Genomic DNA, 27,752 nt, shown 5'->3' with positions numbered 1-27,752 from the left:
AACAATGTATTTGTTTATAATAAATGTATTAACAATAGCTGTAAAAAATAAAAAAAAATCATTAATTAGTTTTTAGCCATGAGACAGTGAAACAATACAAAATTAAAAAAAAATTGTAATGTATTTTTCATAAAATTAAAATTTTCAATTGTTAATAAAAAATAAAAAATAAAAATTTTTTCATTTCGGCAACGGGAATCTATTTTTCTGCCTATTAAGGATAACTTCACCAAAGGAAAAAATGCCAGGGTTTCAGTTTAATAATTATAGGGATTTTTATATTAACTTTCAATTCAGAAAAAGTTATTAATTAACAAATTCATAATTAACGTTGAAATTGGGATAACATTTTTTTGACTGCGGATTATTGTTTATTGATGTATCACAACATTACATGAATTTTTTCATTCCTTAATATTTACATTTAATATGTTTAAATAATTTTTTTTGTTTTTATGTAAGAGTGACGAAAGGCGCGCGGAGCCCAGACTACCCGCTTTTGGCTCTATTTTCAGGGCTCTGTAAAAATTATATATAATCGAGATACAGTTTCGGGAGTCGCGACTTTTTTCACGCAAATTCATTGATCTTTTCAATTTTGGAAATTTGAAAATTTTCCAAGATATTAAGAAAAAACTAAAGCCCCATTTTTTTTCACTTAATTGTTTATAACTTTTGTAATTTTTATCGGCGCGTTTTCGGACTTTCCCTTGAACTTTCTAGGCAAAAATACGAATCGAATGACACCTTGGTCGTAATTTTTGGACAGGGCTGAAAAATGTCACCAAAAAGAGCTAAATCGAGTACATTCGCCTGATTAGAGATGCGAACATAACGTGGAACCTTGGAACCTTGCAAGCCTGGAACATCGAAGAAAGTTTGGAGATTTGTCTCTCTTCTATAGATACTTTCACGAAAGGTGTTCAAGTGACTTGGCACACTTGATTCCACCAAGAAATACGCGACGGACTGTGGCTGCTCATCGTTTGGAGGTTCAACTCAGTACACTTATGAACTTCACCGTTTAAGAACTTTTTCATCTAGAGAACGGCGTTTATGTAGAATACACTTCCAGAGAACGTTTTTCCAAATGGAATTAATCTCCAGAGATTCAAATCCAATGTGAATCGCTACTTTCGCACAGACACCGCTCTGAGAGCGCCTTAAGCATTTTCCTGTAGTGCTTGTGTGTTGTTCTTAAAAAAAGCCACAATCTCGTGTGTCTAAAACTAGTATTTGAATAAAATTCATCACTTTACATCTTTAATTAGGAGAACAAAAATATGTTGAAAACTCAAACAAAACAACTGTGAGCTGTCTCCCTTAAGAGCTAGCCCCTTCCTTTGCGTATAAAGAATATATTATATGAAGGTCTCGTAAAAAAGTACGACATTTTTAGCCTTGTACAAAAACCCCTAGAGAGCTTGCGATATTTGTTGCGTATAAGTTTGGCAACGCACGCTAATTAATGTTGTCAATTTAATTAAGGCAATGCAGTGGTATTGAATTCACCGGTACTTTTTTATAGACTGTTTTGTCCAGCCAATGGGGTTTGACATGCTAACGATGTTCGATAGGTTTTAAATTAGATTTTAAATTAGATACGCTATATAAAACCTCTGGGGTATTTAGAACTGGGTCTCACTCGTGCATATCTTCTCAAGAAACTGCAACGAAACATCCTAGTCCAATATGGTATGTAAGCTTTCAGACCCTAGATTGTAGAATATATATTTGTACTAGTGTTTTTCGGAATATGAATGGTATATGAAGAATAATTTCAATATGGTCGATAATCATAGATTTATTTTAAACATAAAATATGATAAAACTGACCGATACTTGATAAAAATCCATTATATCGTATCAGGAAACACACTCTACTGTGATGCCAGAAAATGATATCCTATAGCGAAACACGTGTCGCGGTTTTGTAAACTTTGAAGTGGAAATCTCACATTGAAGTGTGCTTTTTGAATACGATAAATTATCCATTTTTGCAAAATAATCATATAGGTTCATATTAAAAAGGCTATATTTTTAGGAGTGATTAATTTTTGGGAAAGAAAGTTTTTGGCTTTCTACTGCTCCATCTTGATACAAAAAAATGTGGGAGTCTTCCTTCCTTTCTTCGGAAGGAAGGAAAAACTTTCTTTCCCAATCATATAGGTATTTTTCTTCACCTACTTCAGGTTCATTATAAATATATCGTTGGGTAAGAAAAAATCAATAACGTTTTCACGAAAATAAAAAAAATTCTTCTCCTCCACCAATAAATTAAAATTGTGGGAACTTTCAACGTCATACAAATAAGTTGGTATGTACATGATTACACATCTATGTAGTGATATTTTCTTGTATTTTTTGTTGAATGAGAAAGGAAAAGCTAAAAACCTTTTTTCTAAAACTGTAAACTGTAACTGTACCAGTACACTGTTAAAATAATAGCTTTTTAGTAGTTATTACAATGTTTATTTATGACCTGCAATTTCTTAAGAAAAAATTATGTTTGTTACCAACATTCAAAAAATAAATACAGTAAAATCATTTTGGATCGATATAAACAGAGACTGAAAATTTCTAGGCGACTTATGAAAGCTGGTTTCATTTCATTTCAGTTTTCGTTATACTCTATGTTCTGGAAAAATGGGATGATGAATAAACTTCTACTCAGGACCTTGCTTTACTCGTAACTAATCTTATTAGTGGACATATTTCTATCGACCAGTTATCAGATTTTGTTGAGACAATATGTTTATTTATAATCTAAAATTCCTTAAAAATAAGATGTTCGTTACCAACATTCAAAAAATATAGATATGAAGCAAAATTATCTTCGATCTATATAAACTGAGACTGAGAATTTCTAGAAGACTCATAGAAGCTGGTTTCATTTCATTTTAGTTTTCGTTATACTCTATGTTCTTGAGATGATGGATAACCTTTTATTCACAACGTAACTTCGTAACTACTGATAAAGAATCACATTTGTAAAAACAATCTGTAAAAACAACAGCTTATTAGTGTACATATTAGTATCGACCGGTTGTTAGTTATTGTTGAGACAAGAATTTTATTGTTTGATGGTGGTTGACAATGTTTCGTGGTGTATTTCAACAGTTCGGACTTCCATTGTCTGATATAATATAAATTGATTTGAAATCCCTGAAAAAATAAATTAAAAAGATTAACCGAAAGTAACAATTTTATCAAACAATATTAATAAAAGTAGAAAATTAAATTTGTTAATAATATTTTTAATTTTCAGCTTTTATTAATATTTCCATTTTTCATTTTTTTGTTCAATAAAAGTGTTATTTTCGGTTGATCTTTTTTTTTCAGAGATTTCAAATGAATTTATATTATATTAGACAATGGAAGTGTGAACTGATGAAATAAAAATTTTATTTTTGAACTAAATTTCCTAAAAAAATAGGTTTGTTATCAAAAAAAAAAGATATAATAGTAAAATAATTTTGGATGTATATAAGTATACTGTGGCTGAAAATTTCTAGAAGACTCATAAAAGCTGGTTTCATTTCATTTTAGTTTTCGATACACTCTATGTTCTTGAAAAATGAGATGAAGAATAAACTTTTACTCAAAAACTTGCTTTATTCGTAACTACTGATAAAGAATGTTTTTTTTAATATTGGAGAGAAAGTATCAGTTATCCATGTATTTTCTGCTGAGTAGCAGTTTGGCAACAATTTTGTGAATTTTAATGAATCACAGAAAGGAATTTCTTGTAAAGGAACTCATAGGATGTGAAAATATTCGATTTTCAAATATTCCAACCAAACAAAAAATGTGGGCGAATATTTAAACATTATTTTATGAAAATTTATAGAGTTTGTCGTTTCTTTTAAATTCAATATGATATAAGCATAAAGAGAATTCAGTAAAATTAAATGAGGTTACCGTAGCAGAGTCAATTACGAGAATGTTAAAAATTATAAATAGAATATAATTTTATAAATCCCAAGAGTGAAAGATAACATATAATTTAAAAAGTACATTAATATATAAACGACACTCAAAATAATTTTTTTGATCATATGGCGTCATTTGTAATGCATTCTTCCTCTGAAAAAATGTACTTGATGTTTTGGAATGAACCAACTGAAATAGTAAATATTTTTGAATGTTTTTCAAGGTTACTTGGCATTATGAAATTCATTGGTATTTTTGGAAAGGAAAGTTTTCGGCTTTCCACTTCTTCAACTTTATACGAGAAAAGGTGGAAATATTCCGAATGAAGGAAGAAAGCAATCAATTCCTGAATGAACTCTTCACAAAGATACAAAGAAGTAACTTTCAGACACAAACTGAAAGAAAAAGCCCCTTCGAAACAAATACTTTCATATAAACACTGAATTACGGAAAAATACTTTTTGGAACAACTATTTCTAGATGAACATCGAATTATATAAAAAACATTTTTCTCTATTCGACTTGTTTTTCCAAATATTCGTTATGGAATTGAATCAGATATCATATACAAGATTGCTACTCGATATAGTATATAAAAAAGTATATGAAAATGTTACTTACATAGAACGCTGTCCTCCTCAATGGTTGACATCCGATGTTTCGGAATAGGACACTTGTCCTATTACCTTTTCAGCATCAAACTCGATAATATTACAAGATGAAGCACTCAATTCATCCATTAAATTACGTCACAAATTAGTTGAATCTCGTGTTATTAATGGCAGTACGTTTAGTTGCTTAATTATTCAATATCGGCCATAGGAATCTTGTTAACATTGAAAGGGATACAGTTTTAGGAGAGAAAGGGAGTTTTGGGAAAGACAGGTTTTGGCTTTCTATTTCCTCATTTCAATGTGGAAATATTTCAAAATAAAAAGAAAACAATCAATTTCAGAATAAACTCTCTACAAAGATGTTTACATCATGCGAAGAAGTAACTTTCAGACACAAACTGGAAGGAATTGTCCTCTCGAAGCAATTATTTCCATATAAACATTGAATTACACGAAAGAAAAACAAAAGAAAAAATATTTCTGAGCTGATATCAATTACTGTGGTTGGATTCAATATTCGAATAATTGATGTCTGTTTATCGACTCGAAGTATGTGGGTTTTCTGTGAACTCAGTTAAATAAGTCCAATTTGATATCACTATTTACTGCATCCAAAAAAGAGAGTTAATTTTATTTTCAGTTTTATTAATCGTTGTATACTGCAAAACGGGATTATTTTTGAAACAGGCTAGCAAATTCATCGTCAGTAATCGTGTTCTATCTCCATAACCAATATTTCTAGATTTCATGTATAATATTAAATGACCTTGTTTCTTATCTGTGATTACATAATAAACATGAACAGCACATTCAACTACTATTAGAAAACAATCAATACTTTCAACCGCGAAGTGTGGCTGGATTGTTTCAAATCTGTACAATAATTAAAATTATGAGTTTGTCATTTATCTGTTTCAAAATTTAATGGCGTCATTTCACTTATTGATGAAATTTGGTGGAATGGTAGACATAGGTTCCTTGATAGTACACCTGAGTTTGCGACGTCAGAGGGTTGGCGCTCGAGGGGTTGGGGGATAAAAACTCTGCATCGCGACGTTTTGTGATAAATCCAATCGAAAAAAAGTTAAAATAAAATATATACAGGATAAAATCATATATGATATTGAACATCACGTTTTTCATCTACGACCAACAGTTTCCTCTCTATCACGCGTCAAAGTGGGGGGTTGATTTGCAATGTTCAACAAAATGAGAATTTCAGCACGGATTAAAACGAAGGTCGCTGTGAAACAATCATGTAATATTGTTTTTCTGAAAGAGTAATGATTTCTGAATCTGCAGATGTCCAATTTGATATATTTGGCCCTATATAATAAATGCTATGATATTTTGAAGCTCCTATTCTCCGATATAAACATTTTGTAATTATCAGAATCTAAGGTCGACGCGAAGCGGAGGGAGGCAAAAAACCGAGAGCTAAAATCTAGTATTTTTCCCGTGTATAATACACAATTTTTTTCTGTGACGGAAAAAACGACGATTTAATATTGAAAAAACATATTATTACAATATGTTAAAGTCAGAAAATTATCGATGTGAAATTTGAACTTTTAAACAGGTAGGCTGTTGTACTTATAGCGTTGCTAGGAAACCAATAAATGAAAAATCAAATATAAGTCAATTTAATTCTCTGATTTGATTTAAAAACTGTGGTCAGTAGTTATTTTGAAAAATGTCTGATTCTGACTTTTCTCTGACTCCACCGGAGTTAGTAAAAGCAGCAAAAGTAGCGTAACAAAAATTATTGCCAGCTAAATCGCGGAAAATTCATGAAACCGCGCATTTAAGATTCATGGAATGGAAGATGAAAAAGACATGCAGTTCTTTCTCGGAGACGGTGTTATTGGCTTATTTTTCGGAACTGGCACAACAACAAAAGCCATCAACAGTGTGGTCGAATTATTCAATGATTAAAAGTATGTTGCAATCCAATAATAATGTAGACATTTCAAAATATTTCAAACAATTACATTTCTAAAAGTCCAAGAAAGCTGCGATATTTACTAGTAGGTACACATATTAGTGACTTCTTAAATAATGCTCCCGATGAAGTTTATTTAATGGCCAAGGTTGTTGTTGTATTTGGGATTGCAGGAGGTTGTCGAATTCGTGAAATCATCCAGGTAACATTAGATGATATTGAAGATTCGAGAACGTTATTAATTGTAAAACTCAAGCAAACAAAGAATGATGTAAACAGGAAATTTGTAGTTACTGAAGAATATATTAAATTTTACCGAGTGTACGTAGCCTTTCGTCCAGCAGCATCAAAGGATCCCGCCTGTTTTATGCATATCGCAATGGAAAATGTATCAATCAGGTTGTGGGTAGCAATCAGTTTTATAAGGTACCTGAAGCAGTGGCTAATTTTCTTCAACTTGAAAATGCCAATTCATATACAGGTCATTTATCTCGAAGATCGTTTGCTTCACTTTTAGTTGAATCTGGGGGAGACTTGATGACACTAAAGAAACATGGCGGTTGGAAGTCATTAACGGTCGCTGAAGGGTATGTTGATGAATCGGTAGCATACCGGACAGAAATAGCTAATAAAGTATTTGGAACGTTTGACAGTGCTGAAATAACACCTACACCCGATTTGCGACCAGGTACATCAACGGTAGTTGTGTCCATGGCAGAAAAAATATAATTTCAACACAAGAAAATTCGACTGTTGTACCGAATAGTTCAAGGAACACATCATTCATGCAACGCACATTTGATAATTGTAATTTTGATATAAAGGAAATGTAACTTTTGTAGTCTAAAATTAAATTTCTACCTTTACTTATATATATATATATATTTTTTTTTTTATAATATCATATTATGATTTATTATCACTTTGTCAACAAATTCATATACTTTCTTATTAGTCAATGGGCTATGCTTGAAGACTGGCAGTAAACAAATCTAAAGCAAATGGAACTTCATACGTTCAAGCCAGTCTCTATATACCTACACAGTAGGTTTAATGGACTGACGCCTATCAGAAAACAACTACTCCCCTGGCTAATACCACGAAGGGCGTTGGATTATATCAGACAGGCGTCAGTGCAAGTGCAAGTGTGCCCGTTCCATAATTGAAGGTCGACTCTTTCAGTTGTATTGCCAATTGCATATGCAGGACATTTTCTGTGAAGATTCCTGCACGGACGCCTGTCTGATATAATCCAACGCCCTTCGTGGTATTAGCCAGGGGAGTAGTTGTTTTCTGATAGGCGTCAGTCCATTAAACCTACTGTGTAGGTATATAGAGACTGGCTTGAACGTATGAAGTTCCATTTGCTTTAGATTTGTTTACTGCCAGTCTTCAAGCATAGCCCATTGACTAATAAGAAAGTTTTTATTCCTTATTTAGAGGAATCGGGCAAATTACGGATGTGCAGTTGGTTAGTACCTCGTCCACTAGATGGAGTGACATTTTTGATGTTCGCTCCAGCTTCGGAAGAGGAATGAAATACTCTGAAATAATTCCGACTTTCAATTGTGGAATATCATTGACTTTAGGTCGATGATGGTCACTATCTTGCACTGATGAGTGGCTAATAAGCCCGAAACCGGTCTGCAAGTGTGCCCGTTCCATAATTGAAGGTCGACTCTTTCAGTTGTATTGCCAATTGCATATGCAGGACATTTTCTGTGAAGATTCCTGCACTGACGCCTGTCTGATATAATCCAACGCCCTTCGTGGTATTAGCCAGGGGAGTAGTTGTTTTCTGATAGGCGTCAGTCCATTAAACCTACTGTGTAGGTATATAGAGACTGGCTTGAACGTATGAAGTTCCATTTGCTTTAGATTTATTGAATTCATATACTATTTCCCTATACCTATCTATTACCGTTTAGAAGATATAAATTAATTTCGATATTTTTTTTACCAAACATGAACATTTGTAAATGCTGATAATCTTGAACTCTCTTGCACTAAAACGATCAAATTTGAAATGGAGTGGAGTGATACTATGAGGATCTTCACTCCGAGTCATATTTTCATTTGCCTCATACAGGGACTTCAAAAAATGCAGATACTTTGATCTCATGAAAAAATGAGTGGAACTCAATTTTTTCAAATGGAACACCCTGTATATTTCAACATTTTTGAGCTCTACATCCAATTTTAGATTAACTTTGTTCAGATAATACTATTTCTATTTTGAACCGTTTTCGAGATAAACTGTTTCAAACGGAAACTGACGTGGTTTTCTTGCTCGTTTTTTTGAATTCATCACTTATTTTGGATATTCAACATTTTTTTTTATACTTAGTAATATTTCTTTTTGATCCAGTTTTTTTAACTGTCTCAGATCAGTCAATTCGAAATTGGTATGTGCCTACCTTAGAAAAAGTTACAATTTGTATACATTGAGGTATTGGTCTCTAACGTACAACAGTACACATTATTATTTTTTAATAGTGTGCTTTGGAAAAATAAATAAACCAATTATTTAACATCAGACTTTCGTTGGTGGTTTTGACTGATTGTAATAGCTACCAATTATAATAGAATAATTTCAAGATTAGGTTACAGTAATGAAGATTTCTTGAATTTATTAATAATTTATGGTGAGTGCAACAGAATTGCAAGTAGAACATGCCGAGTATTTCATGAAAGATATCCACAACTTCCGAAGCCGAATAATAATGTGATAAATCAACTACTAAAAAACTGTAGCTTGAATGGAACCTTTCGTCCAAAAATCATTCGTAAGAAGACTAAAGTGGATGATGATGACAATGGTATAACAGTTTTGGGATACTTTCATGCATTTCCAAATGCTTCTCTGCACGAGGCTGAAAGGGAGATAGGTATACCCTACGTGACAATTTGTCGAATTCTTAATAAGCATAAATGGCATCCCTATAAGTTCTACTGTGTCCAACATTTGAAAGAGACTGATTTACCTCGTAGAGTGGAATTCTTTGAATGGTTACTTGTCAAGACTCAAGAGGATGAACATTTCCTTGACAATATCATATGGACAGATGAGGCCAAGTTCACAAAAAATGGAGTTTTCAATAGACACAACAGTCATTATTGGGCGCCAGAAAATCCCCATGTTGCCTGCCAAAGGGGTTTTCAAGAAAGATGGCAATTCAATGTATTTTGTGCCATAAGTCAATTTTTTATATCGAGTTTTATGATGATAATTTGAATGCATCAAAATATGAAGATTTACTGAGGAATGGAATTCAAATGATTTTAAATAATAGACCTGGAAGAGAACGTGTATGGTACCAAATGGATGGTGCTCCACCCCATAATTCTCATTTAGTCAGCGAAGCTTTAACCGAAATCTTCGAAGACAGATGGATTGGTAATAATGGACCTTTTCGTTGGCCTCCTAGAACACCAGATGGCAATCCATTAGATTATTTCATGTGGGGTTTCATTAAAAATATGGTTTACTCTACTCCAATAACAACAATGGAAGATATGAAATCGAGAGTTACAACTGCTTTCGAAAGTTTGACTCCAGAAGCGCTACACATGACAATCTTTTGAAGAGATTACATGTTTGTTTGAGTAGAGGTGGAGATGTGTTTGAACATATTCTGAAATACACTGACGATTAAATTAACTCATTAATTTATGGGTTTATTATTTTCAGTTCGTGTTTCAGCGTTAATAAAACTATTGTTTGAAGAGAAGTTTCATTCGATGGTTGAGGAGTATTTTAATAATTATCTTTTCATTGTATTATCTGTGGCTAATTGAGAAACATCAAACGAAATCTGTTTTACTGGTAAAAAAAATATCGAAATTAATTTCTATCTTCTAAACGGTAATAGATAGGTATAGGGAAATAGTATATGAATTTGTTGACAAAGTGATAATTAATCATAATATGATATTATATACGGGGTGTTTCATTTGAAAAATCAAAGAAGCCGCTACTTTATAGTAGAAGCGACAACGCCGCTTCGTTTAAAATGTTTTAGGCGTGTAGATCATATTGACTTATGTAAACTGTGGAATTTTCAGGTTGATCCGTTGAATAGTTTGCCAGAAACGGCTAATTAACGCTCATCATGAAAAGCCGTATATATATATATATATATATATATATATATATATATATATATATATATATATATATATATATCCGTGAAAAAAGTGGGTACTCACTTTTTTCCGGGGAAAAAAGTAATTTAAAATTGACATTTTGTTACCCGTCATCAGAGATAAAATGTCAAACTTTTTTCCCGTCACAGAAAAAAAGTATTATTTTCAACTCATTTCCACACCACCCTTCAACGTGGTATCCTCAAGAAGCCTAATCCACAGTCGATATTTGGGTTTATTCATCAAATTCGGCGTTGTATGTTTGGTCCTCATTGTCCTGTAACTGATCCAGGACGATTGTGGCATCTTCTGCATTGTCGTCGTCTAACGCAATCTGGTACGGAGTGTTTTCGCAGGACATCCCAGTACAATGTAAACAAATAATCAAACATTTCAATCCCATCTTACTGCAACCACAAGCAAATCCACAACCTTTTATGCATCTGCACGAGATGCTTTTAAGTAAAACATCTGGAGCTGGTTCCTTTGTCATGCGTACTGCGTCCAGTCCTGTGGTTATTTTGAGCCATCCATGATCTTCTGGAAGTTTTTGAACTCCCCGTCATCTCTGTACTTGACAATAAGTACGCAATGAATGATATTGGACGAGTCAGATGTTGGTGGCATCGCCGATAATTTGAATGCATTTTTTGAGACGGCTCGTACAAAATTCGTATATCGCAGAGAGTCCAACTTACTATGTTCGCTTCCTGCACTGCCTCAACATAAATAGTTCGCCAGCGGCAATGACTTCCGTTAATTCAGCATTGGGGTCGACAAATACCTGAATCGCATCTGTTAATATTGGGTTTTTTCCAAAGTTTTGAGGAATCGAATTTTGCCTTGACTGAACAACGCCGATGTAGTATCACATCCATTGAAGGCAGGCAAAAATAACATATTTTTCTCTACAGCATCGCTATATTGTAAACTTTGAGGTGAATAGAACAAATCCTTTCTTTTCCCTCTACCCGGCTTGCGTAAATAAAGATTCGGGATCTTTCTGACTCTAAGAGTCAACAAGACAAGCAAATCTACATATTCTCCAACAACGAATACGGAGGAAAAAGATGGAGCAACTTCGATGACATTCTGCAAAATTAATGAATCCACATCTTCAATCAAATCGGACATCTGACTCAGAAATCATAACTATTTTAGAAGAAAAATATTACATTATTGTTTCATAGCGACCTTCGTTTTAATTCGCGCTGAAATTCTCATTCTGTTGAACATTGCAAACTAACCCCCCAACTTTGACTCGTCGTACAGCGGAAACTATTGGTTGTAGACAAAAAAACATTGAATTCAAAATTATGCACGATTTTATCCTGTACATATTTCATTTGAATTTTTTTTGATAGGACTTACCACAAAGCTCAATTTCCTCTTAAAGCATCGCGATGCAGAGTTTTCATCTCCCCATCCCTCGAGCGGCAAGCCACCGAGGTCGCAAACTTAGGTGTACCACCAAATTTCATTTCCTCCCGACCTTCTGCGAATAGATCCCCTTATTTTCGACCCACCGCTTAAACTACATAATACCAAAATGTCATTATGCTTTCGAAAAGAAATACAAAAAATTAAATAATTTTATTGAACTTGGAATATACTTGATAGGTATCCTTGATAAAATATATTGAAAAATACCAATATTGTATGAATTTCATAAACATAGCATAAATGTATTCCACTAAATAATAGCTTCTTCAGAAATATCTAATACATGCTCAAACAACTGAAGGTACCATTTGTTTGAAGGTGGTTGACAATGTATCGTAGTGCATCTATTCGGACTTCCATTGTCTAATATGAGATAAATTGATTTGAAATCCCTGAAATATTGTGTAAAAAAATTAAAAAGATAGGCTAAAAATACAATTTCATTACAATGAAATAATATACAAGCAACACCCAAAAAAAAAACAAATAAAAAAATTGAACTATTAACACAAGCTGAAATATTAAAAAATTATTAACAAGAAATGGAAATTAAAAATATAAAATTGAAAGATTCCAAACCAAGTTTAAAAATCTGTTTGAAATCTGTTTTTCCGTTAATCAACTGTCACCCCCATACGAACGATAACTCTCAGAAGTTGAGAAACTTGTGCGAGCTAAGGACTAACGAGGTCTTACCTTTTAACGTGTGATTCCTAACAGTTACTTCACCGTTTCGATTGTTAGTATCCACAATCGTCTTCGGGTGATAACTGAAATGTCTAAAATAAGTTATGTTTTTTTGAATACTCATTAGAGTTGATGTCGTCTCTCTTTTCAATGAATTTGGGAAAAATATATAGTTTCCAGGCTCATATCATTAGGTTTTTTTTGGTTCTAACTTCCAAAACTGTTTGGAAACTGCGCAAGACATTATGCGTACAAACAAAAAATCTCAAACAGTCCGAAATAGTCTCGGACACTTGGTTAAACCACAACGCATTTTGAGGAGACCACTGTGACACCTATCGTATATATGTAGAGATGAAGACGAGAAAATACTGTTGATCATGTCCATTTTGTTATGTAGCGTATCCTTGAAGTCATTTCAAACGTTATCTAACCTCACTCATCAATTATTTAGATCAAATAAATAAAAAATCCTAGAAAATAGTCCAAAAAAATGTTCACATGAATGCGCATGGGCAACGGGAACAGTTCTCAACAGTTCAGTCTCGAGAGCAAGTACGATTCAGGACAGTTCAAGTTCAAGACAGTTCAGGATCATTTCGCAGTCGAAACCAGAACAGAGGATTGATCAATCCGAACTTATCCTCAATGAACCAGAACGCTCTTTAGCAACTGCGCATGATCCTGACGTCCTAGAACCTGAATTTCGTAGAACCAGAAAAAACCTATTATATTCATAAATGAAGGAATTAATCATATTTATTTTTTACAGACGGAGTTGAAGCCTCATGAAATAGAGAGTAAGTTCTTGATCACCTTAAATATCTCTTATATTATTCGTTAAATTTTTACAGCGGCAGAATTTTGTATCGAAGTTTTTGGTGATAACGATAAAACCTTGGATGGGACGCTTTTAGGAAAATTTGTTTATTGCATGGGACTGAATCCTAGTCTAGAAATTCTAGAAAAAGTGGGTTTAACAAAGAAAGAAGGTAAGGAAAATCTTAAGTTTATATATGTATAGTAATATTTTTCAACATGTTTTTGAATTTGTCAAACATTTCCATAGTCGGAAGATAGAATTATAATATCTGAGATAAAATAATGCCACCAGAACTGAAAAACTTGTTCTGACGCCCATTTCACTAACCGAATTAGCATGATATGAATATCTTGAAACGAACTGAATATTTTATTTCATATTGACTTGATATTTCATTTTACGAAACAAGTATGAAATACTTGGATTCAGCTTGAATTGGTTGATATGCTACTCTGAGGGTACTCATCTTTCAGCTTTCTCACACAAAAATGACGTGCAAATTCTGCTAAATTTAGATTGTATTCGCCTTTTTTTTTGCGAATTCACTTTTACTGTTCATTTTTAAATACTTTTTCTAATACTATTTTAATCAACTGAAATGCACATTTGGTTTCTTCCCAGTGAACTTTGCCTTTGAGCCAATTGATGGTTTTTGTAGGACGTCAGTAAATATATCAACGTATTACTGAACATTCACCTTCTTGGTGGATGGAATATATAATCATACGATTATTTCCAATCCAATTTGCAAATGAAATACAATTTATTACAATTATATTATCAATGAAACATGGATGAGAGTAATTTGAAAAGACGTCATTTGTAGTCTACATGGAAGACATCATTTGAAAAATGATTTCTCATGAAACGGCTTGAAAAGAATACTTTCAGAAACGCCATTTGAATAACATTTTTGTTGGGATGCCAGATGCTAATCAATCTCAAGATTGTAAGAGTATTAAAAAAAACGATGTATTTTAAATACGTTTCACATGAAACATTTGTAAATTGATTATTGAAAATTTTGAGGATGTAAATTAGCAAATGATTTTTGAATGTCGTACATGCAATACTTTAATGATAATTGGATCGAAACTAGCATCACTAAAAATCCATATTGACAGATCATTTCAATTTCTCATCAACATACTACATATACAGAGTGTCAATTTGAAAACTTCCCACTCTTAATATCTTCCTACCAGTAAACAATATGAGGATTCGAAAAAACAGGCCAATTCTATTGTCAAGGGGGACACTTTCAAGGACTATTTGTAGCCCGCGTCGTCCAACTCCCTAGGAGGGGTAGATGTTACCCTTAGAATTTTAAATGGGAAAGGGGGTGTGAAGTTTTTCGTAATGTTAGAGGAGAGTTCGAAAACAGACTTTATTACTGTTTAGATAAAAATGGGCGACATTTCGAACAGTTTATAAGATAACCGTAGATTTTATGTTTGAAATATCTTTCTCGCAAGTTGAATTTTATTTTGTAAAAGAGCAATAACCAACAAATAAAAAATCCCACGCGTAATATATTCATTCATGTCATTCAAGGGTTGGAACGGTGTCACCTACTCTTCTAACCATTTTTATTGAAAGGTTGCATCTCAGAACAGGCAGATTCTAATTACATGTGTGAATTTAGAACGCTGCTTTTCGAAAAATGCTCATAAAAAATAACAACTCAGGGAATCATTGGAAGCAGAATTGTACGCTAATTAAAATGATGTAATACTCGACCTTTTTTCGCATTTAAAATTCTAAAGGTAACATCTACCCCTCCTAGGGTGTTGAATCACGAGGGCTACTAATAGTCCTTGAAAGCGTCTTCCTTGACAATAAATTTGACGTCCATTTTCAATTCCTCATATTGTTTACCTGAAAAGTTTTCAATTTGACACCCTGTGTATGAATGACTGTCATCTGAATGATGCACATGAATGTAATTTTTTGGTGGTATGTATTTCAACAAAACGTGAATAGATGCTTAAAAATAAAAGTCATTTTTAAATCAAAACGAAATTTCATCTCAAAGATATAATCTCAAGAAGAATATTTTCAATCCAACGTAGGCTTACACGGCCAGAGTCACGATTACAGAGAACAAAATACTCAGTAGCAGATGAAACTATACAAAAGTAGTAGGGAGCTTCCGAAGGAAGTAAGAAAGAAATTATGTTCAAAATCAACTCCTAACAAAGATGTATAGATCATTCATATAAGTTACTTTCATATACAAGTAAAGGCCAAAAATTATTTTCCCCAAAAATGAACCTCTTTCAATATAATTCCTTTATGCATAATTTTATGTTCAATCACCTATCGGTATGGGGAGTGGTCCCGCATATGCCGCCCTCTGAATGTTTGCAGTTTCGGAGACAGGATCCGACCGGTGCAACCTTTGATAATGATGATGATTGTAACCATCCTCAGGCTGAAACAAGCTGATAAGCCTGATATTTTACCATCAGGTAAAACGATATTTGACAAGGAGATGTCGCCTCATCTGAACGAATATTGTCCGAAAAGAAGAAGAAAAACAGATGAAATATCAGTTTTTTTTCGAGCTCCACAGATTTTATCTGTTTATTGCAGTCTTTGGTGGACTAATTCCCTCTCTACTCACGTATGTCAGGGTCATATCAGTTTCCCGCAGTTAGGCAGGAATCTTGGCCATAAAAATGCAGAAGGCTGTCATTCTTGATAAATTGCATAATATGCTTGGGGAACATGACTCTCGGATCCAATGATCACTTAGGTCATGTTGTGGGAAGTGGTCAATGATTGATGGTGCTGATGCGCCCTCCGAATGTTTCGGGGCTTCGATCAGGGCGACCGATCATCGTAACCATTTCGGATAATGATAATAATAGTAATATGAGCAGATACCATCAAAGGAAGGTGTTGCTGGCTATAAGTAGAAGCAATATAAAATATTTCATTTCAATGAACCAGTATATTAGAGATTGTCGTCTTAAACCAGATGTTACTATGGAAATTAAAAAGATATCTGAATTAAATAGTTTTATGACAAAATGGTAGGGAAATAAATTTCAGTTCATATCATTAAAATATAAGAAGTATATGATATACAATTATGGTTATATGAACAAAAATTATGCTACAGTTATTTAAAAATATAATAATGAAGTTTAATTTGAAAAATATGGAGTACCACAAGGTATAGTGCTAGAACCACAACTTTTTTCATTATATATAAATAGTTCACTTACCATCCATGAAACTACAGGTCAAATAGTGAGCTTCGCTGATGACACTGCCATTCTATACACTGCAGAAACCTGGGAGAGTCTGAAAATAAAAATGGAAAACTATCTGTGAAATAATGTCGATTGGTTTGACCATAAGTTACTTACCGTAAATTTTGAGAAAACTTTTTATTTATACAGTTACAGAACCAACTTACCTACATTCAAAGAACTCACATTGAGGAAAATTAATCAACAGATTACCATCAAACAAGTAGAAAAAGCCCGATATCTAAAAGTTGCAATCGATTGTTATTCAAGATGGAACCATCATATCGATGGAATAAATAAAAGTTTGACACCAATGTTATATAGATTAAAACGCTTCAAAATAATATTAGATACTCGTTTCCTTGTGGAGTCACGACTGCGATATGGTATCCTTAGCTGGGGTTATGTTCTTAATACCCATGTTCAAATACTTGAGATAGTGCAGATATACGTATTTGGTTTTTCAGGTTAGATGGTAAGAGTACGACTCTGCCGAACTCTAAAAACCTGATTCGGTTCCCAGCGGCGCAGGCACAAAGTATATGCTTCTACTGTTTCATCGTTAATGAGGTAGTCGGATAGTAAAGGTGCAAAATTTCTACCTTGATACCCGCGACAACCTTTCCTTATGAGGATTTTTGCACGTCAGCTATATCTGACGATGCCTTAGATTCAACCGTGCAGGACTTTTTCGCCTCTGGTTTTGGTGAATCATCACTTGAGCGCAAACGTTTGTTCATAGGGGGTTTGTTCCTCCACCTGAGACAGATTATGCGTAGGCTGCTCAATAATTTGGTTCAAGGCGGTTTCATAAGGTACCCCGCTCTTGAGGAGACGACTCGGTCGTTTTCTGGCTGTACCACCAAACCTTTTTTTTAAGTTCAGTTATTGGATCAGGAGTTGGATAGTTGAGAAGCTCTGGCTCCTGATCTAAATTTACAGAGAGGTCAGTTGGTCAGTCGTAAGCTCGACATCCATCTCCTCTGAGACTCGCTCCTGATCTAAATTTACAGGGAGATCAATTGGAGTCGTAAGCTCGACATTCATCTCCTCTGTAGACTCAGCGTAAAAAATAATTTTAAAGTTTACTCTGTCCATAAAAGTCCCAAGAAGGACAATTACGACACAGTCGTGACAAGGCGCATTACCTTGACAAGGCGATGCTACGACGAGAGGGCGCCAGGTATCTCGAAGGTTCCGTAGAGACAGCTTATAAGCTCAGTGTCATTCATTCCCTCGGTACGGATACACACACCTTAGGATTAAGCCATCGTTGGGATGCCATTCAGTTAGGGAATATCAGAACCACAAGTAGGATTCTGTCATTCCCGTATCCAGCGGGGCTACGTGGAAGCAGACATCCGATGGCTGGTTTGCTCAACCCCCACATCCCAAGCCAAAAACAGCATGCACAGTGGTTCAGGCAGTGAAATATGAACAAGGACAGTCAACCCGCCAAGTTATACTTACCCTACAACAATTTTCATAGGTAAAAATAAATACACCCTTCAACAGTTAAAGCATAGTTATACTACAAGAAACAAAACAAAAATATTGGTACAGTTACAGGCGCCAAAAGAATCGGTGGGACAACGATGTTTAATTTTCTTAGCTAATAGATTCTATAACTCTCTAAACGATATGTAAAAAAATAATCTAATGAAAGTCAATTCGATACCATTAATAGAAAATATATTCATAAGGTATCTCCTTAGTGTTGATCACAAAATCATCTTAGATATAATTGATAACAAATAAGTTATACAAGTTTCTACTTCCATCACAGTAGAAATGAACTGAGTTTTTGCTTCTCCTCTCATTGTTATTCACTTTTTCTGAAAATATTGTAAATATTCACAATAAAATACTGTTCGAATATTACATAATTACAATAAGTAGAAAATTCCCATGCACAACTTTAGGATTTTATAAGGTTATCTCAATGTTTATTACCCATTATCTAGGGCGAGCAATAGATTGATTTGTTTTTATTGTATTCTATCTGAAATTGCATACGATGTATTTGGAAATTCTTTCTATTGCTGGTAAATAAACATTGTTATTATTATTATTATTAATAATAGAAACATAACTTGCCAGCTATGAACTTATTCTGTTAGCCCTTTGAAAATCTCTGGGTCAGAGTGTAATCCGATTTTCAATATGTCTGCGACAAGATTAACCCAAAAATGGAATTTTGAATATTGCGATTGTTTTCGTGAATTTCTCAGAGCAAAAGAGCTGAAATCCGTGTTTCCTACTGTTCAATAGTTACCGTCAAACAAATTAACCGACTTACTGCTCACGATATCATTATGAGAGACATATATATATATATATATATATATATATATATATATATATATATATATATATATATATATAAGGAATGGATTTGTGATGGTAGTATAATAAGGCAATAACAAATTGGACTGATTTGAGATAAATGTGTAATCTTCTATCTCCAACTGAGACTAAATGACACCATCATATCTTTTCTTGTTATCTATGAATCCAAAAACGAACTTGTAAGTGATTTTGAGGGTTTTTTGGGTCCATATTGAAAAAAAAAATTTGATACGAATACATGTAGTCAAGTTCTTAACTTTAAAAGTACAGGGTGCTGAAATTTTAAAAGAAAAAAAGAACAGCCACAGGCATTTGTGGAATCTCGCCACCAGGAGCAGTTTCCATTAACGTTGTGGCCTAGAATATACGGTGGTTGTTCAATTGGGCTCTTTTTTCTTCATGAAAATTTGAATTGTATTACCGTATTCCGAGTTTTGATTAAATAAGGAACGACGATGACATCTCTCCCCTACAAGGACCGCATTCATGGGATAGAAAGATAAATGGGGATCTCAAAGGCGGTCGTTGCAAAGTCAAACTTACACAACGACCAGTGAACGTGATTTGTCGTCTGTTGCAAGACAACCCCTCTGAAACAAGAGCCCAGAACATTGACGATCCGAGTCTAGACAGCCCTGTTTTGCGATAGATCTTATCGGTAGTGCTAGGCTAGAGGACAAGCCTTACTAAGAAAAAGTAATAACATATTTTCTTACCAAGACGTTATTCAGGAGATCTACAGAAGACTCAATCTCCGAATATCAAGGATAAATGAGGCTCCACAAGGCAGTCCGTTGCAAAGCAAAGCTTCGACATCGACCACCAAACCAGATTCGTCCTTTGACTTTCACTGTAGCTGTCACTGAAAGGCAATTAAATTAATTTGTGATTCAACACCTGATAGCGCGTTTTTGACCAACCATAGGTCTTATTATGAAAGAAAGCAGTGGCTATTCAGAGTAACTCAGTGCAGAGAGTCATACCAAAGTGATCATGAAACAATGTTTTCTCAAAACTTTAGCACCCTGTACTTTGTAGGTTGAACCCTTCAGATTAAAATATATTTTCCGGATTAAGTTATTCGACATGATGATGACAATATTAGTAGCATATTATCAAAAAACACTCTTCATTGAATTATATCTTTCATAGGAGAGAAGAAATTCAAATTGGATGAGCTAATACCCATCGTGGTACAGTTAAGGAAGGGAATCAAGGACTACGGATGTTATGAGGATTTCATAGAATGTCTCAAGTTGTATGACAAGAATGAAAATGGTTTTATGCAAGCTGGTGAACTGAACCATTCATTATTAACATTAGGTAACTATGCAGTGATAATTCGTAAAATTGTTTTTGCACATCTTATTTTGTTATTATAGGTGAAAAATTGACAGACGCACAAGTGGAAGAACTATTTGAAGACTGCTTAGATGAAGAGAACGATGATGGTGAAATACCATACATTCGTAAGTACCTAATGTCTTAAATAAGAAAGAGCACAATATTGTTGCATGCAATATTGTTGGATCGCAAATTGGGTTTTCAAACCCAAGCTTGAGTTTTGGTAGGTCCAAAACATGATTAACGTATTGAAAAATTACTTAATTGTGAAATTTTCACTAAACAGTTTTACAAAAACTTTGAGGTACTTCAAATTGTAAAATGAGGTATATTAAGCATTGAATATGTAGAATAAAGTTAGAATCCATAATGCCGGAAAATACTTTCCGACAGCGTCTAGTAAGGCGAATTTTGAAACAGCTCAATATCAACAAGGCGTCTGGTCCTGATGAAGTACCCGTCATCGTACTTAAAAAGTGCGCAAATGAACTCGCACCATTATTTTGCAGTCCTTTCAATCTGTCTCACAAAAAAGGGTTTTTCCTTCTTGTTGAAAGATTGCTCACGTTCAGCCTATTCCCAAAAAGGGCAAGAAAAATCTTCCAAATAACTATAGACCAGTCGCTTTGCTGTCAGTGATATCAAAAATCATAGAGAAAGTCGTAAACCACCATATCCTCACATATTCGGAGGGCTTCAACATTTTGATCGATTATCAATATGGCTTCACCCATATTTGGAATAACGCAATCGAGAAACATGGGGAATCAAGAGCTGTTGCGCTCGATATTTTTAAGGCCTTGGACCGTATGTGGTATGCTGACAAAACTTCAATGCTATGGTTTGTCGTATCATTTCTGTATATGGCTCTGCAACTTTCTGAAAGAACGTTTCCTGCAAGTAGCCGTCGATGGATATTTCTCGAATAATTTCACCATCAACGTTGTTGTTCCCCAGGGATCCATATTGTCTCTCACCCTCTTTTTATTGTATATCATCGACTTATTGGAAAAATCAAGAATCCAATATACCGCTTTGCTGACGACAGCGCACTTGTCTCGTAGTTCCATTTGGATTCCAGGACATCAGCTACGGAGGCACATCTTCACCTACAGCAGGAGGTTGCATATCGCAATGAGGATCTAGAAGTGATTTCGAATTGGGGTGAAAGTAACCAGGTTCAATTCAATGCCACAAACACCCAGGCATCGGGTGTTTGTGGCAGAAGATAAATGTCTTCGAACCGGATATAATAATGTCACGTCAGACAATTCCGCTTTCTAGTTCGATAAGTTTGTTGGGGGTTAAAATGGAGACCAATATGTCATGACACAATCATGTCGCTGGAATTGCAAAGGCTGCTTTTCCAAAGCTTGGAACACTGTTCCAAACCAGAAAACTGTACACACCTCAGCAACTTTTGATGCTTTATAAAGCTAGATAAGACCTTCTTTGGAGTATTGTTTCCATGTATGGAGCTCTGCCCCAAACATACCCTGAAGTTGCTGGATTCCACCCAGAAAAGAGTTATCCGCCTGATTGGAGTTGCACATCACGTGCAACCTTGATAGCCTGGAGCATCAAAGAAAGATTGGAGATTTGTCTCTCTTCTATAGATACTTTCACGGGAAGTGTTCAAGTGACTTGGCACATCTGATTCCACCAAGAGCGGTACGTATCAGAAATACGCGACAGACTGTGGCTGCTCATCATTTTAATGTTCACCTCAGTACACCTCGAAATTCACTGTTCAAGAACTCTTTCATCTGGAGAACTGCGTTTATGTGGAATAATTTTCTTGAGGAAGTTTTTCCAAAGGGATTTAATCTCCACCAATTCAAATCTAATGTGATCGCTACTTTCGCACAGGCTCTGCTGTTAGAGCACCTTAAGGATTTTCCTGTTGTGCTTGTATTTATCTTTAAAAAAAGTGAAGACACGACCGAAGAAGCCATTGTATGGCGAAACACTTGCTGCGTTTTTGTAAAACTGTCTCAAAATGAAGTGTTTTTTGAATACGTTAGTTATGGAGTTTCATGAAGTATCGGCCAATTCCATCATATATCCAAGACAAGACATTTACATATAGTAAGGGGGCATACTTGAAGACTGCCTGTGAATCATATAATTATATAAAAAAACGATTCGTTCAGGCCTATCTCAACTCACCTACACTGTAGGTTAATGGAATGACACCTAGCAGGAAATAACTACTTCCATGGCTAATACTACGAAGGGCGTTGGATTATATCCAACAGATGTCAGTGGAGGTGTCGAAGAAGTAACATGACATTCAATGTCTGTGTAAACTAATATTTTTCACAAACTTTTCACTCAAAAAAAATCAATAATGGGTCACTGATTAGATATTTTTCTGCCAAGAGCTCTAGATCTGGTAATGGGATAGTTTGTGATTGATATCAGAGATAAAAAGCGCTGCATGCATCATCCAGCACCTGTTTCGATCTGCTATCTTTAAAAAATGAGAAGTGGAGATGCATTCCTATTTCCTTTCTTCTTTTGCCAAAACGCCATCTATGGGAACAAAAGAATACTTAAATCACAAATATGAAAGACTTTCTCTATCGCACACTCCAAATCGTTGCCTTTTGTAGGCAACTCAATCTTGAAGTAAATGATTGCAATTTTGGTAGGGAACTCTAATTTTCTGGAAAATATGATAATAATAATCACATATTATAGAATTACAATGTACCTTTCTATAGGTGAACTGACAATTTGTTGAGCACTTTTTTAGTTTATCAGTTACAAACAAACAAGTATTTTCTGTTTCTAATATTAGTTTGCACTATTTGAGATACACGAACACTCTGCGGCTGGTAACGAATTCATTAGTTTATGAATGTGTCAACATTGTAATTTGTCACATATCCAATATGCTCAAAGATTCATTTTGTGTTTCAGTATATTTATAATTTTTTGCCCAAATCAGTAATTTGTTGAAGATCTTCGAATATTGATTTTGTAAATATTGTCAAAGATTGAATTTGGATGCTGGCCATCCGAATGAAAATGCACATTTCGATGTAAGTGTGTATCAGTTATGAAAATGAAAATCACGATTCAAAATCGAATGTATAATGAATTGAAATTTTTGTGAGAAAACATCAAGCAAGTAACAACTCATTTTGTGAATATCTTTTCAGGTTATCATAATTAAAACTAGGTATCGATCTGCAAATTTAAAATAAAATACCCTATAGATGAGTGATTATTTCAATTTCGAGAAGTGATTTTTATCGAATTTCATGAAAAAAATTCGCAAAATCTGTTTGTTTTAACTTGTTTTATTTTGTCATTAACCGTGTCAGTTATTAACAAATGATTGTTTTTTATCAATTACTCAAAAATGTTCAAGCCTATTGTAATCATATTACATTCAGAATAAAAAGATGAGGATACAAATTACTGGTTCCTTGGCTATTATCTTTTCTTTAACTTATTTTTGAGATAGAAAAGTAGTTCTCTCCACGTCTTCGAACCATAAAAAATCTAAAAATGTGTTAAATTTTCTAATAATTCGACAAAGTGGTGAGTGTAGTAAAACTCAAAGTACATTGAAATTAAAATACTCTTTTTTTGACTCTGCTACTTTGACTACGAAGTCTCCATTTATGTGATTGACAGAAACATCACTGATGAGACTTATGATTGGTCGAAACAGCGCTACCTGGTATTGGAAGACGTATGTTTTGTTTTTTGATTTCTGTCTCCACTAGTTGCTTCGCAGTGAAAGACAGTCGACAAATGTCGTTCGGCGGGCGATGTCAAAGTTTGGATTTGCAACGGACCGCTTTGGAAGCTTCGTTTAACTCTTATGGTGAAGGATTGAGTCTTGTTTCGATCCCACAGATGGTGTTTTCGCAGGGAGAGATGTCATCGGTTTCATTTTCAGGCTTGTTTTCATTTTGGGACAGACGGATGGTTCAGCCTAGCATCATCGATGAAGTTTTGGCGGGTCGGAACAGCGCTGTTTGGTGTTTGATCATGAGTTCATAGTTGCCTTACAGTGAAAGACAAAAGCCGAATGCCGTTCGGCGTTCAATGTCGAAGCTTAGCTTCGCAACGTCTTCGCAAGGAAATATATCATCCCTACTTTCAGGCTTGTCCTTGTTAAAACAGATGGGTGGTTTTGCATAGCACCATTGATGATAATACGGCGGGTCGAAACAGCGATGTTGGATCATAAATTCATCTAGTTGGTTTGCAGTGAAAGCTAGAGGACAAATTTCGTTCTTAGGTCGATGTTGAAACGTGGCTTCGCAACGGACCACCTTAAAAGCAATTGAGAACCGATAATGGTATTTCTAATTGAATCTGCCCTATTTTTGATTCTCTGTGTTTACGCCTTTCTTGAAATATTCATGGGCTTTCACTACTTTAGTGGTACAATGTTTAAAAATCGATAAAACAGATTTTTGGCAGGATATTAGGGATGATACTAACTAGGTGATACATGGTTTTATCAGAACCATTTTCATACAACTCTAAAAGAAACTACATTTTATGGCAATGAAAATTATGTATTTTGGTACATTTTTAACAGTAGCAAATGTTGTTCTGTTACTATTTGTGAGGAACTGGTGGGCTCTGCAACAAATATTTGTATAACCTCCACTCGAACATCTTCATTTAGGATTCCAAGTTTAATTTTTTTCTACATGTAATCCTGAACTAGTTTAAGGAAACTTTGCCACGAAATCAAGAACATATCTATGACTCACTTGAAGGTCTGATTTTCTTTGACCACTTTCCAACTTTTCCATTCCTTGAATAAAAATCATCTCAATTCGTTATTGAATATATTGAAGTAAAACTGAATGTTAATTGAATTTATTGAATTTTCTCCGCTACTGGCTGCTTCAAAATATTTCAAAGGTAGAGAAAGTAACAAAAAATAAAGCTGTATCTGCAATTCTGCTACCGCTTGATGAACGCAAAGGAACTAAGATCAAGATATAACTATTCAATTACTTCATTTCTACTGAAGGCAAATAGTAACTTTATAACTTATACTCTAAGCACGGAAAAAGTCTTATGAGTAAATCATAATACCATTGGAAAGGGAATTAGAAACCTTATTGAAGTGATATGTCATTTGGTACCTTTCCTATTTGATATTGATTGTAATATCCACCCCTCGCAGAGGAACAACCTACAAATATTTTTTGAAAATAAAATTGACTTCTCACATATAGTCAGTGGGTATAATTGAAGACTGGCTATAAATCAAATCATCTAAAAAAACAATTCGTTCAAGCCAGTCTCAACTCCCTATACAGTAGGTTAATGGACTGACACCTATCAGAAAACAACTACACCTCTGGCTAATACCACGAAGGGCGTTGGATTATATCCGACAGGTGTCAGTGCAGGATTCTTCACTGAAGGTATTCCTGCATATGCTATTGGCGATACAACTGCCGCAATAGATTTTAAATTATTGGAACACACTTTCAGACCGGTTTCGGGCTGTTTGGCCACTCGTCAGTGCAAGGCAGTGTATATCACCAACATAAAGTCGATGATTTCCGATACTTGAAAATAGAATTCCTTGAACTAAGTAGGAGTAGACAACAACAACAGGTTTGTCATCGCCTCATCTGCCTGTGAACGAGGTAACCACCTGTCTGCTTTCCAATAAGAGTTACCACAAACCATTTTAGTGAAAATAATCAAGTTGCATATTATGTAACCTGTATATATTATATGTTTCAAATGTCAATTGTTGGCTGCTTTTTCTATTTGTGGTCATCATAATTTATCGAAACCTCTTCGGGTTTACATTATAGATACATCAAAGGTTGAACAGTGATAAATTGCTTTATAATAGATATTTATCAAGATTTTCCATATTAGTTTTTTTATTCACATCACAATTTATTTTCATCCCCCTGAGTGTTTTAGTGAGATGGGATTCCTGGTCAATAGTTATGATTTGAATTATATTCACAGTTTCAATGGAATGTAATCAATGCATTCAATTGAATAGTTTGGTTAGTTAGTTTGGTTTTTTAAATCAATCCTATTTTTTTTGGAAATATAACTTTGAAAACTGAGTGATTCTGGTTAGATCACTTTCAAAACTCCTCGCCAGTTCAGAAGCCTGAAATGTTATTTTTTATTCAGTCATAAATGCTGCAAAATATCATATGAAATTTTGTGAATCACTCTAGAGAAATTCTAAATTATTCGAGTGTCTTACATGACCCATGTATATTTTCAGCTTTCCTGAGAAGAATGTGCGAATTGGACCCTCCATTGAAACCACAGAAGAAGAAGTGAACCAGTAATTACTCTTTTGATAATGCTGCCTGTGCTTGTGAATATGCTACATAACGCTGCTTGAAAATAACAAATAAACAGATATACACTGCCTGGCAGTATTTGTTTCCTATCATTTATAAATAATATTTGTTTATTTAGACGCTCTATAAAAACCCAATTAATTTAACACATCATTTAAATTGAACTTTCATGAACCGGATGTGATGGAGTCAAATAACTGTGTTTATTTACTCAGTAGTGGTTTGGTATGATTTCCTTAGAATCTGCTGATAGGATTGTGAAGTGGTACTGTTGATAGTTTTTCTTGAATCAGTAGATTACAACATTAATCAAATTGGATACTCGTATAACATATTTTATTGTGCCCGTGAATGAAGAAACATCTGGCTCAGTAGTATATTTCAGTTTATTGACTTTTCAAACAGTTTTACTGACAAAAGTTTTCTAGGAGTTCGTAAACAAACAAACAATAGTACAACACTAACATTACATATTCAAACAAATCTTTGGGAAACTTTCGAAGGAAGGATAAAAGCAATCAAGTTAAAAAACTACAAAGATGTGTAGATCATGCATAGGAGTTACTTTTAGAAAAAGTCCCCACGAAACAACTACTCCCACATGAACATTGAATTACACGAATTACAGATGCTCCCATGGAACAAAGCCTAAGGAGCATGAAGGAGCAACAGAAAAGAAGCTGTGAACCTCAACTGAACATGGAATCCCAGTATAAGTTCAAGAATAATATGCAGCTTGACGGCAGGTTGAAAAAAGTCGACAATTTATCTAATCCAGATACAGGTATTGGCACACCAAACTACCTGAGTCAACATAAATGCGCTTTACGCAGCCATAATATCCAGCCATCGAAGATAACTCAGACTGTATAAACCTCTGAA

General features: G+C 34.3%; 1 protein-coding gene across 1 annotated transcript; it reads left to right on the top strand.

The window, feature by feature from the left end:
• Window positions 1-1,565: 1,565 nt before the first annotated feature.
• On the top strand, window positions 1,566-26,938 carry LOC111511836 (myosin light chain alkali). The gene is made up of 6 exons (XM_074177911.1): window positions 1,566-1,695; window positions 13,538-13,565; window positions 13,620-13,757; window positions 20,350-20,520; window positions 20,580-20,666; window positions 26,789-26,938. Exons 1-6 carry the CDS (start codon window positions 1,693-1,695, stop codon window positions 26,845-26,847), a joined length of 486 nt encoding a protein of 161 aa, XP_074034012.1. The 5' UTR covers window positions 1,566-1,692; the 3' UTR covers window positions 26,848-26,938.
• The last annotated feature ends 814 nt before the right edge of the window (window positions 26,939-27,752 follow it).

This window comes from Leptinotarsa decemlineata, unplaced genomic scaffold (genome assembly GCF_025532065.1).
Source record: "Leptinotarsa decemlineata unplaced genomic scaffold, Ldec_3_MD MMD2_tig00003335_RagTag_RagTag, whole genome shotgun sequence".
Lineage (NCBI taxonomy): Eukaryota > Metazoa > Arthropoda > Insecta > Coleoptera > Chrysomelidae > Leptinotarsa > Leptinotarsa decemlineata.
This window is presented reverse-complemented; position numbering and strand designations above follow the sequence as displayed.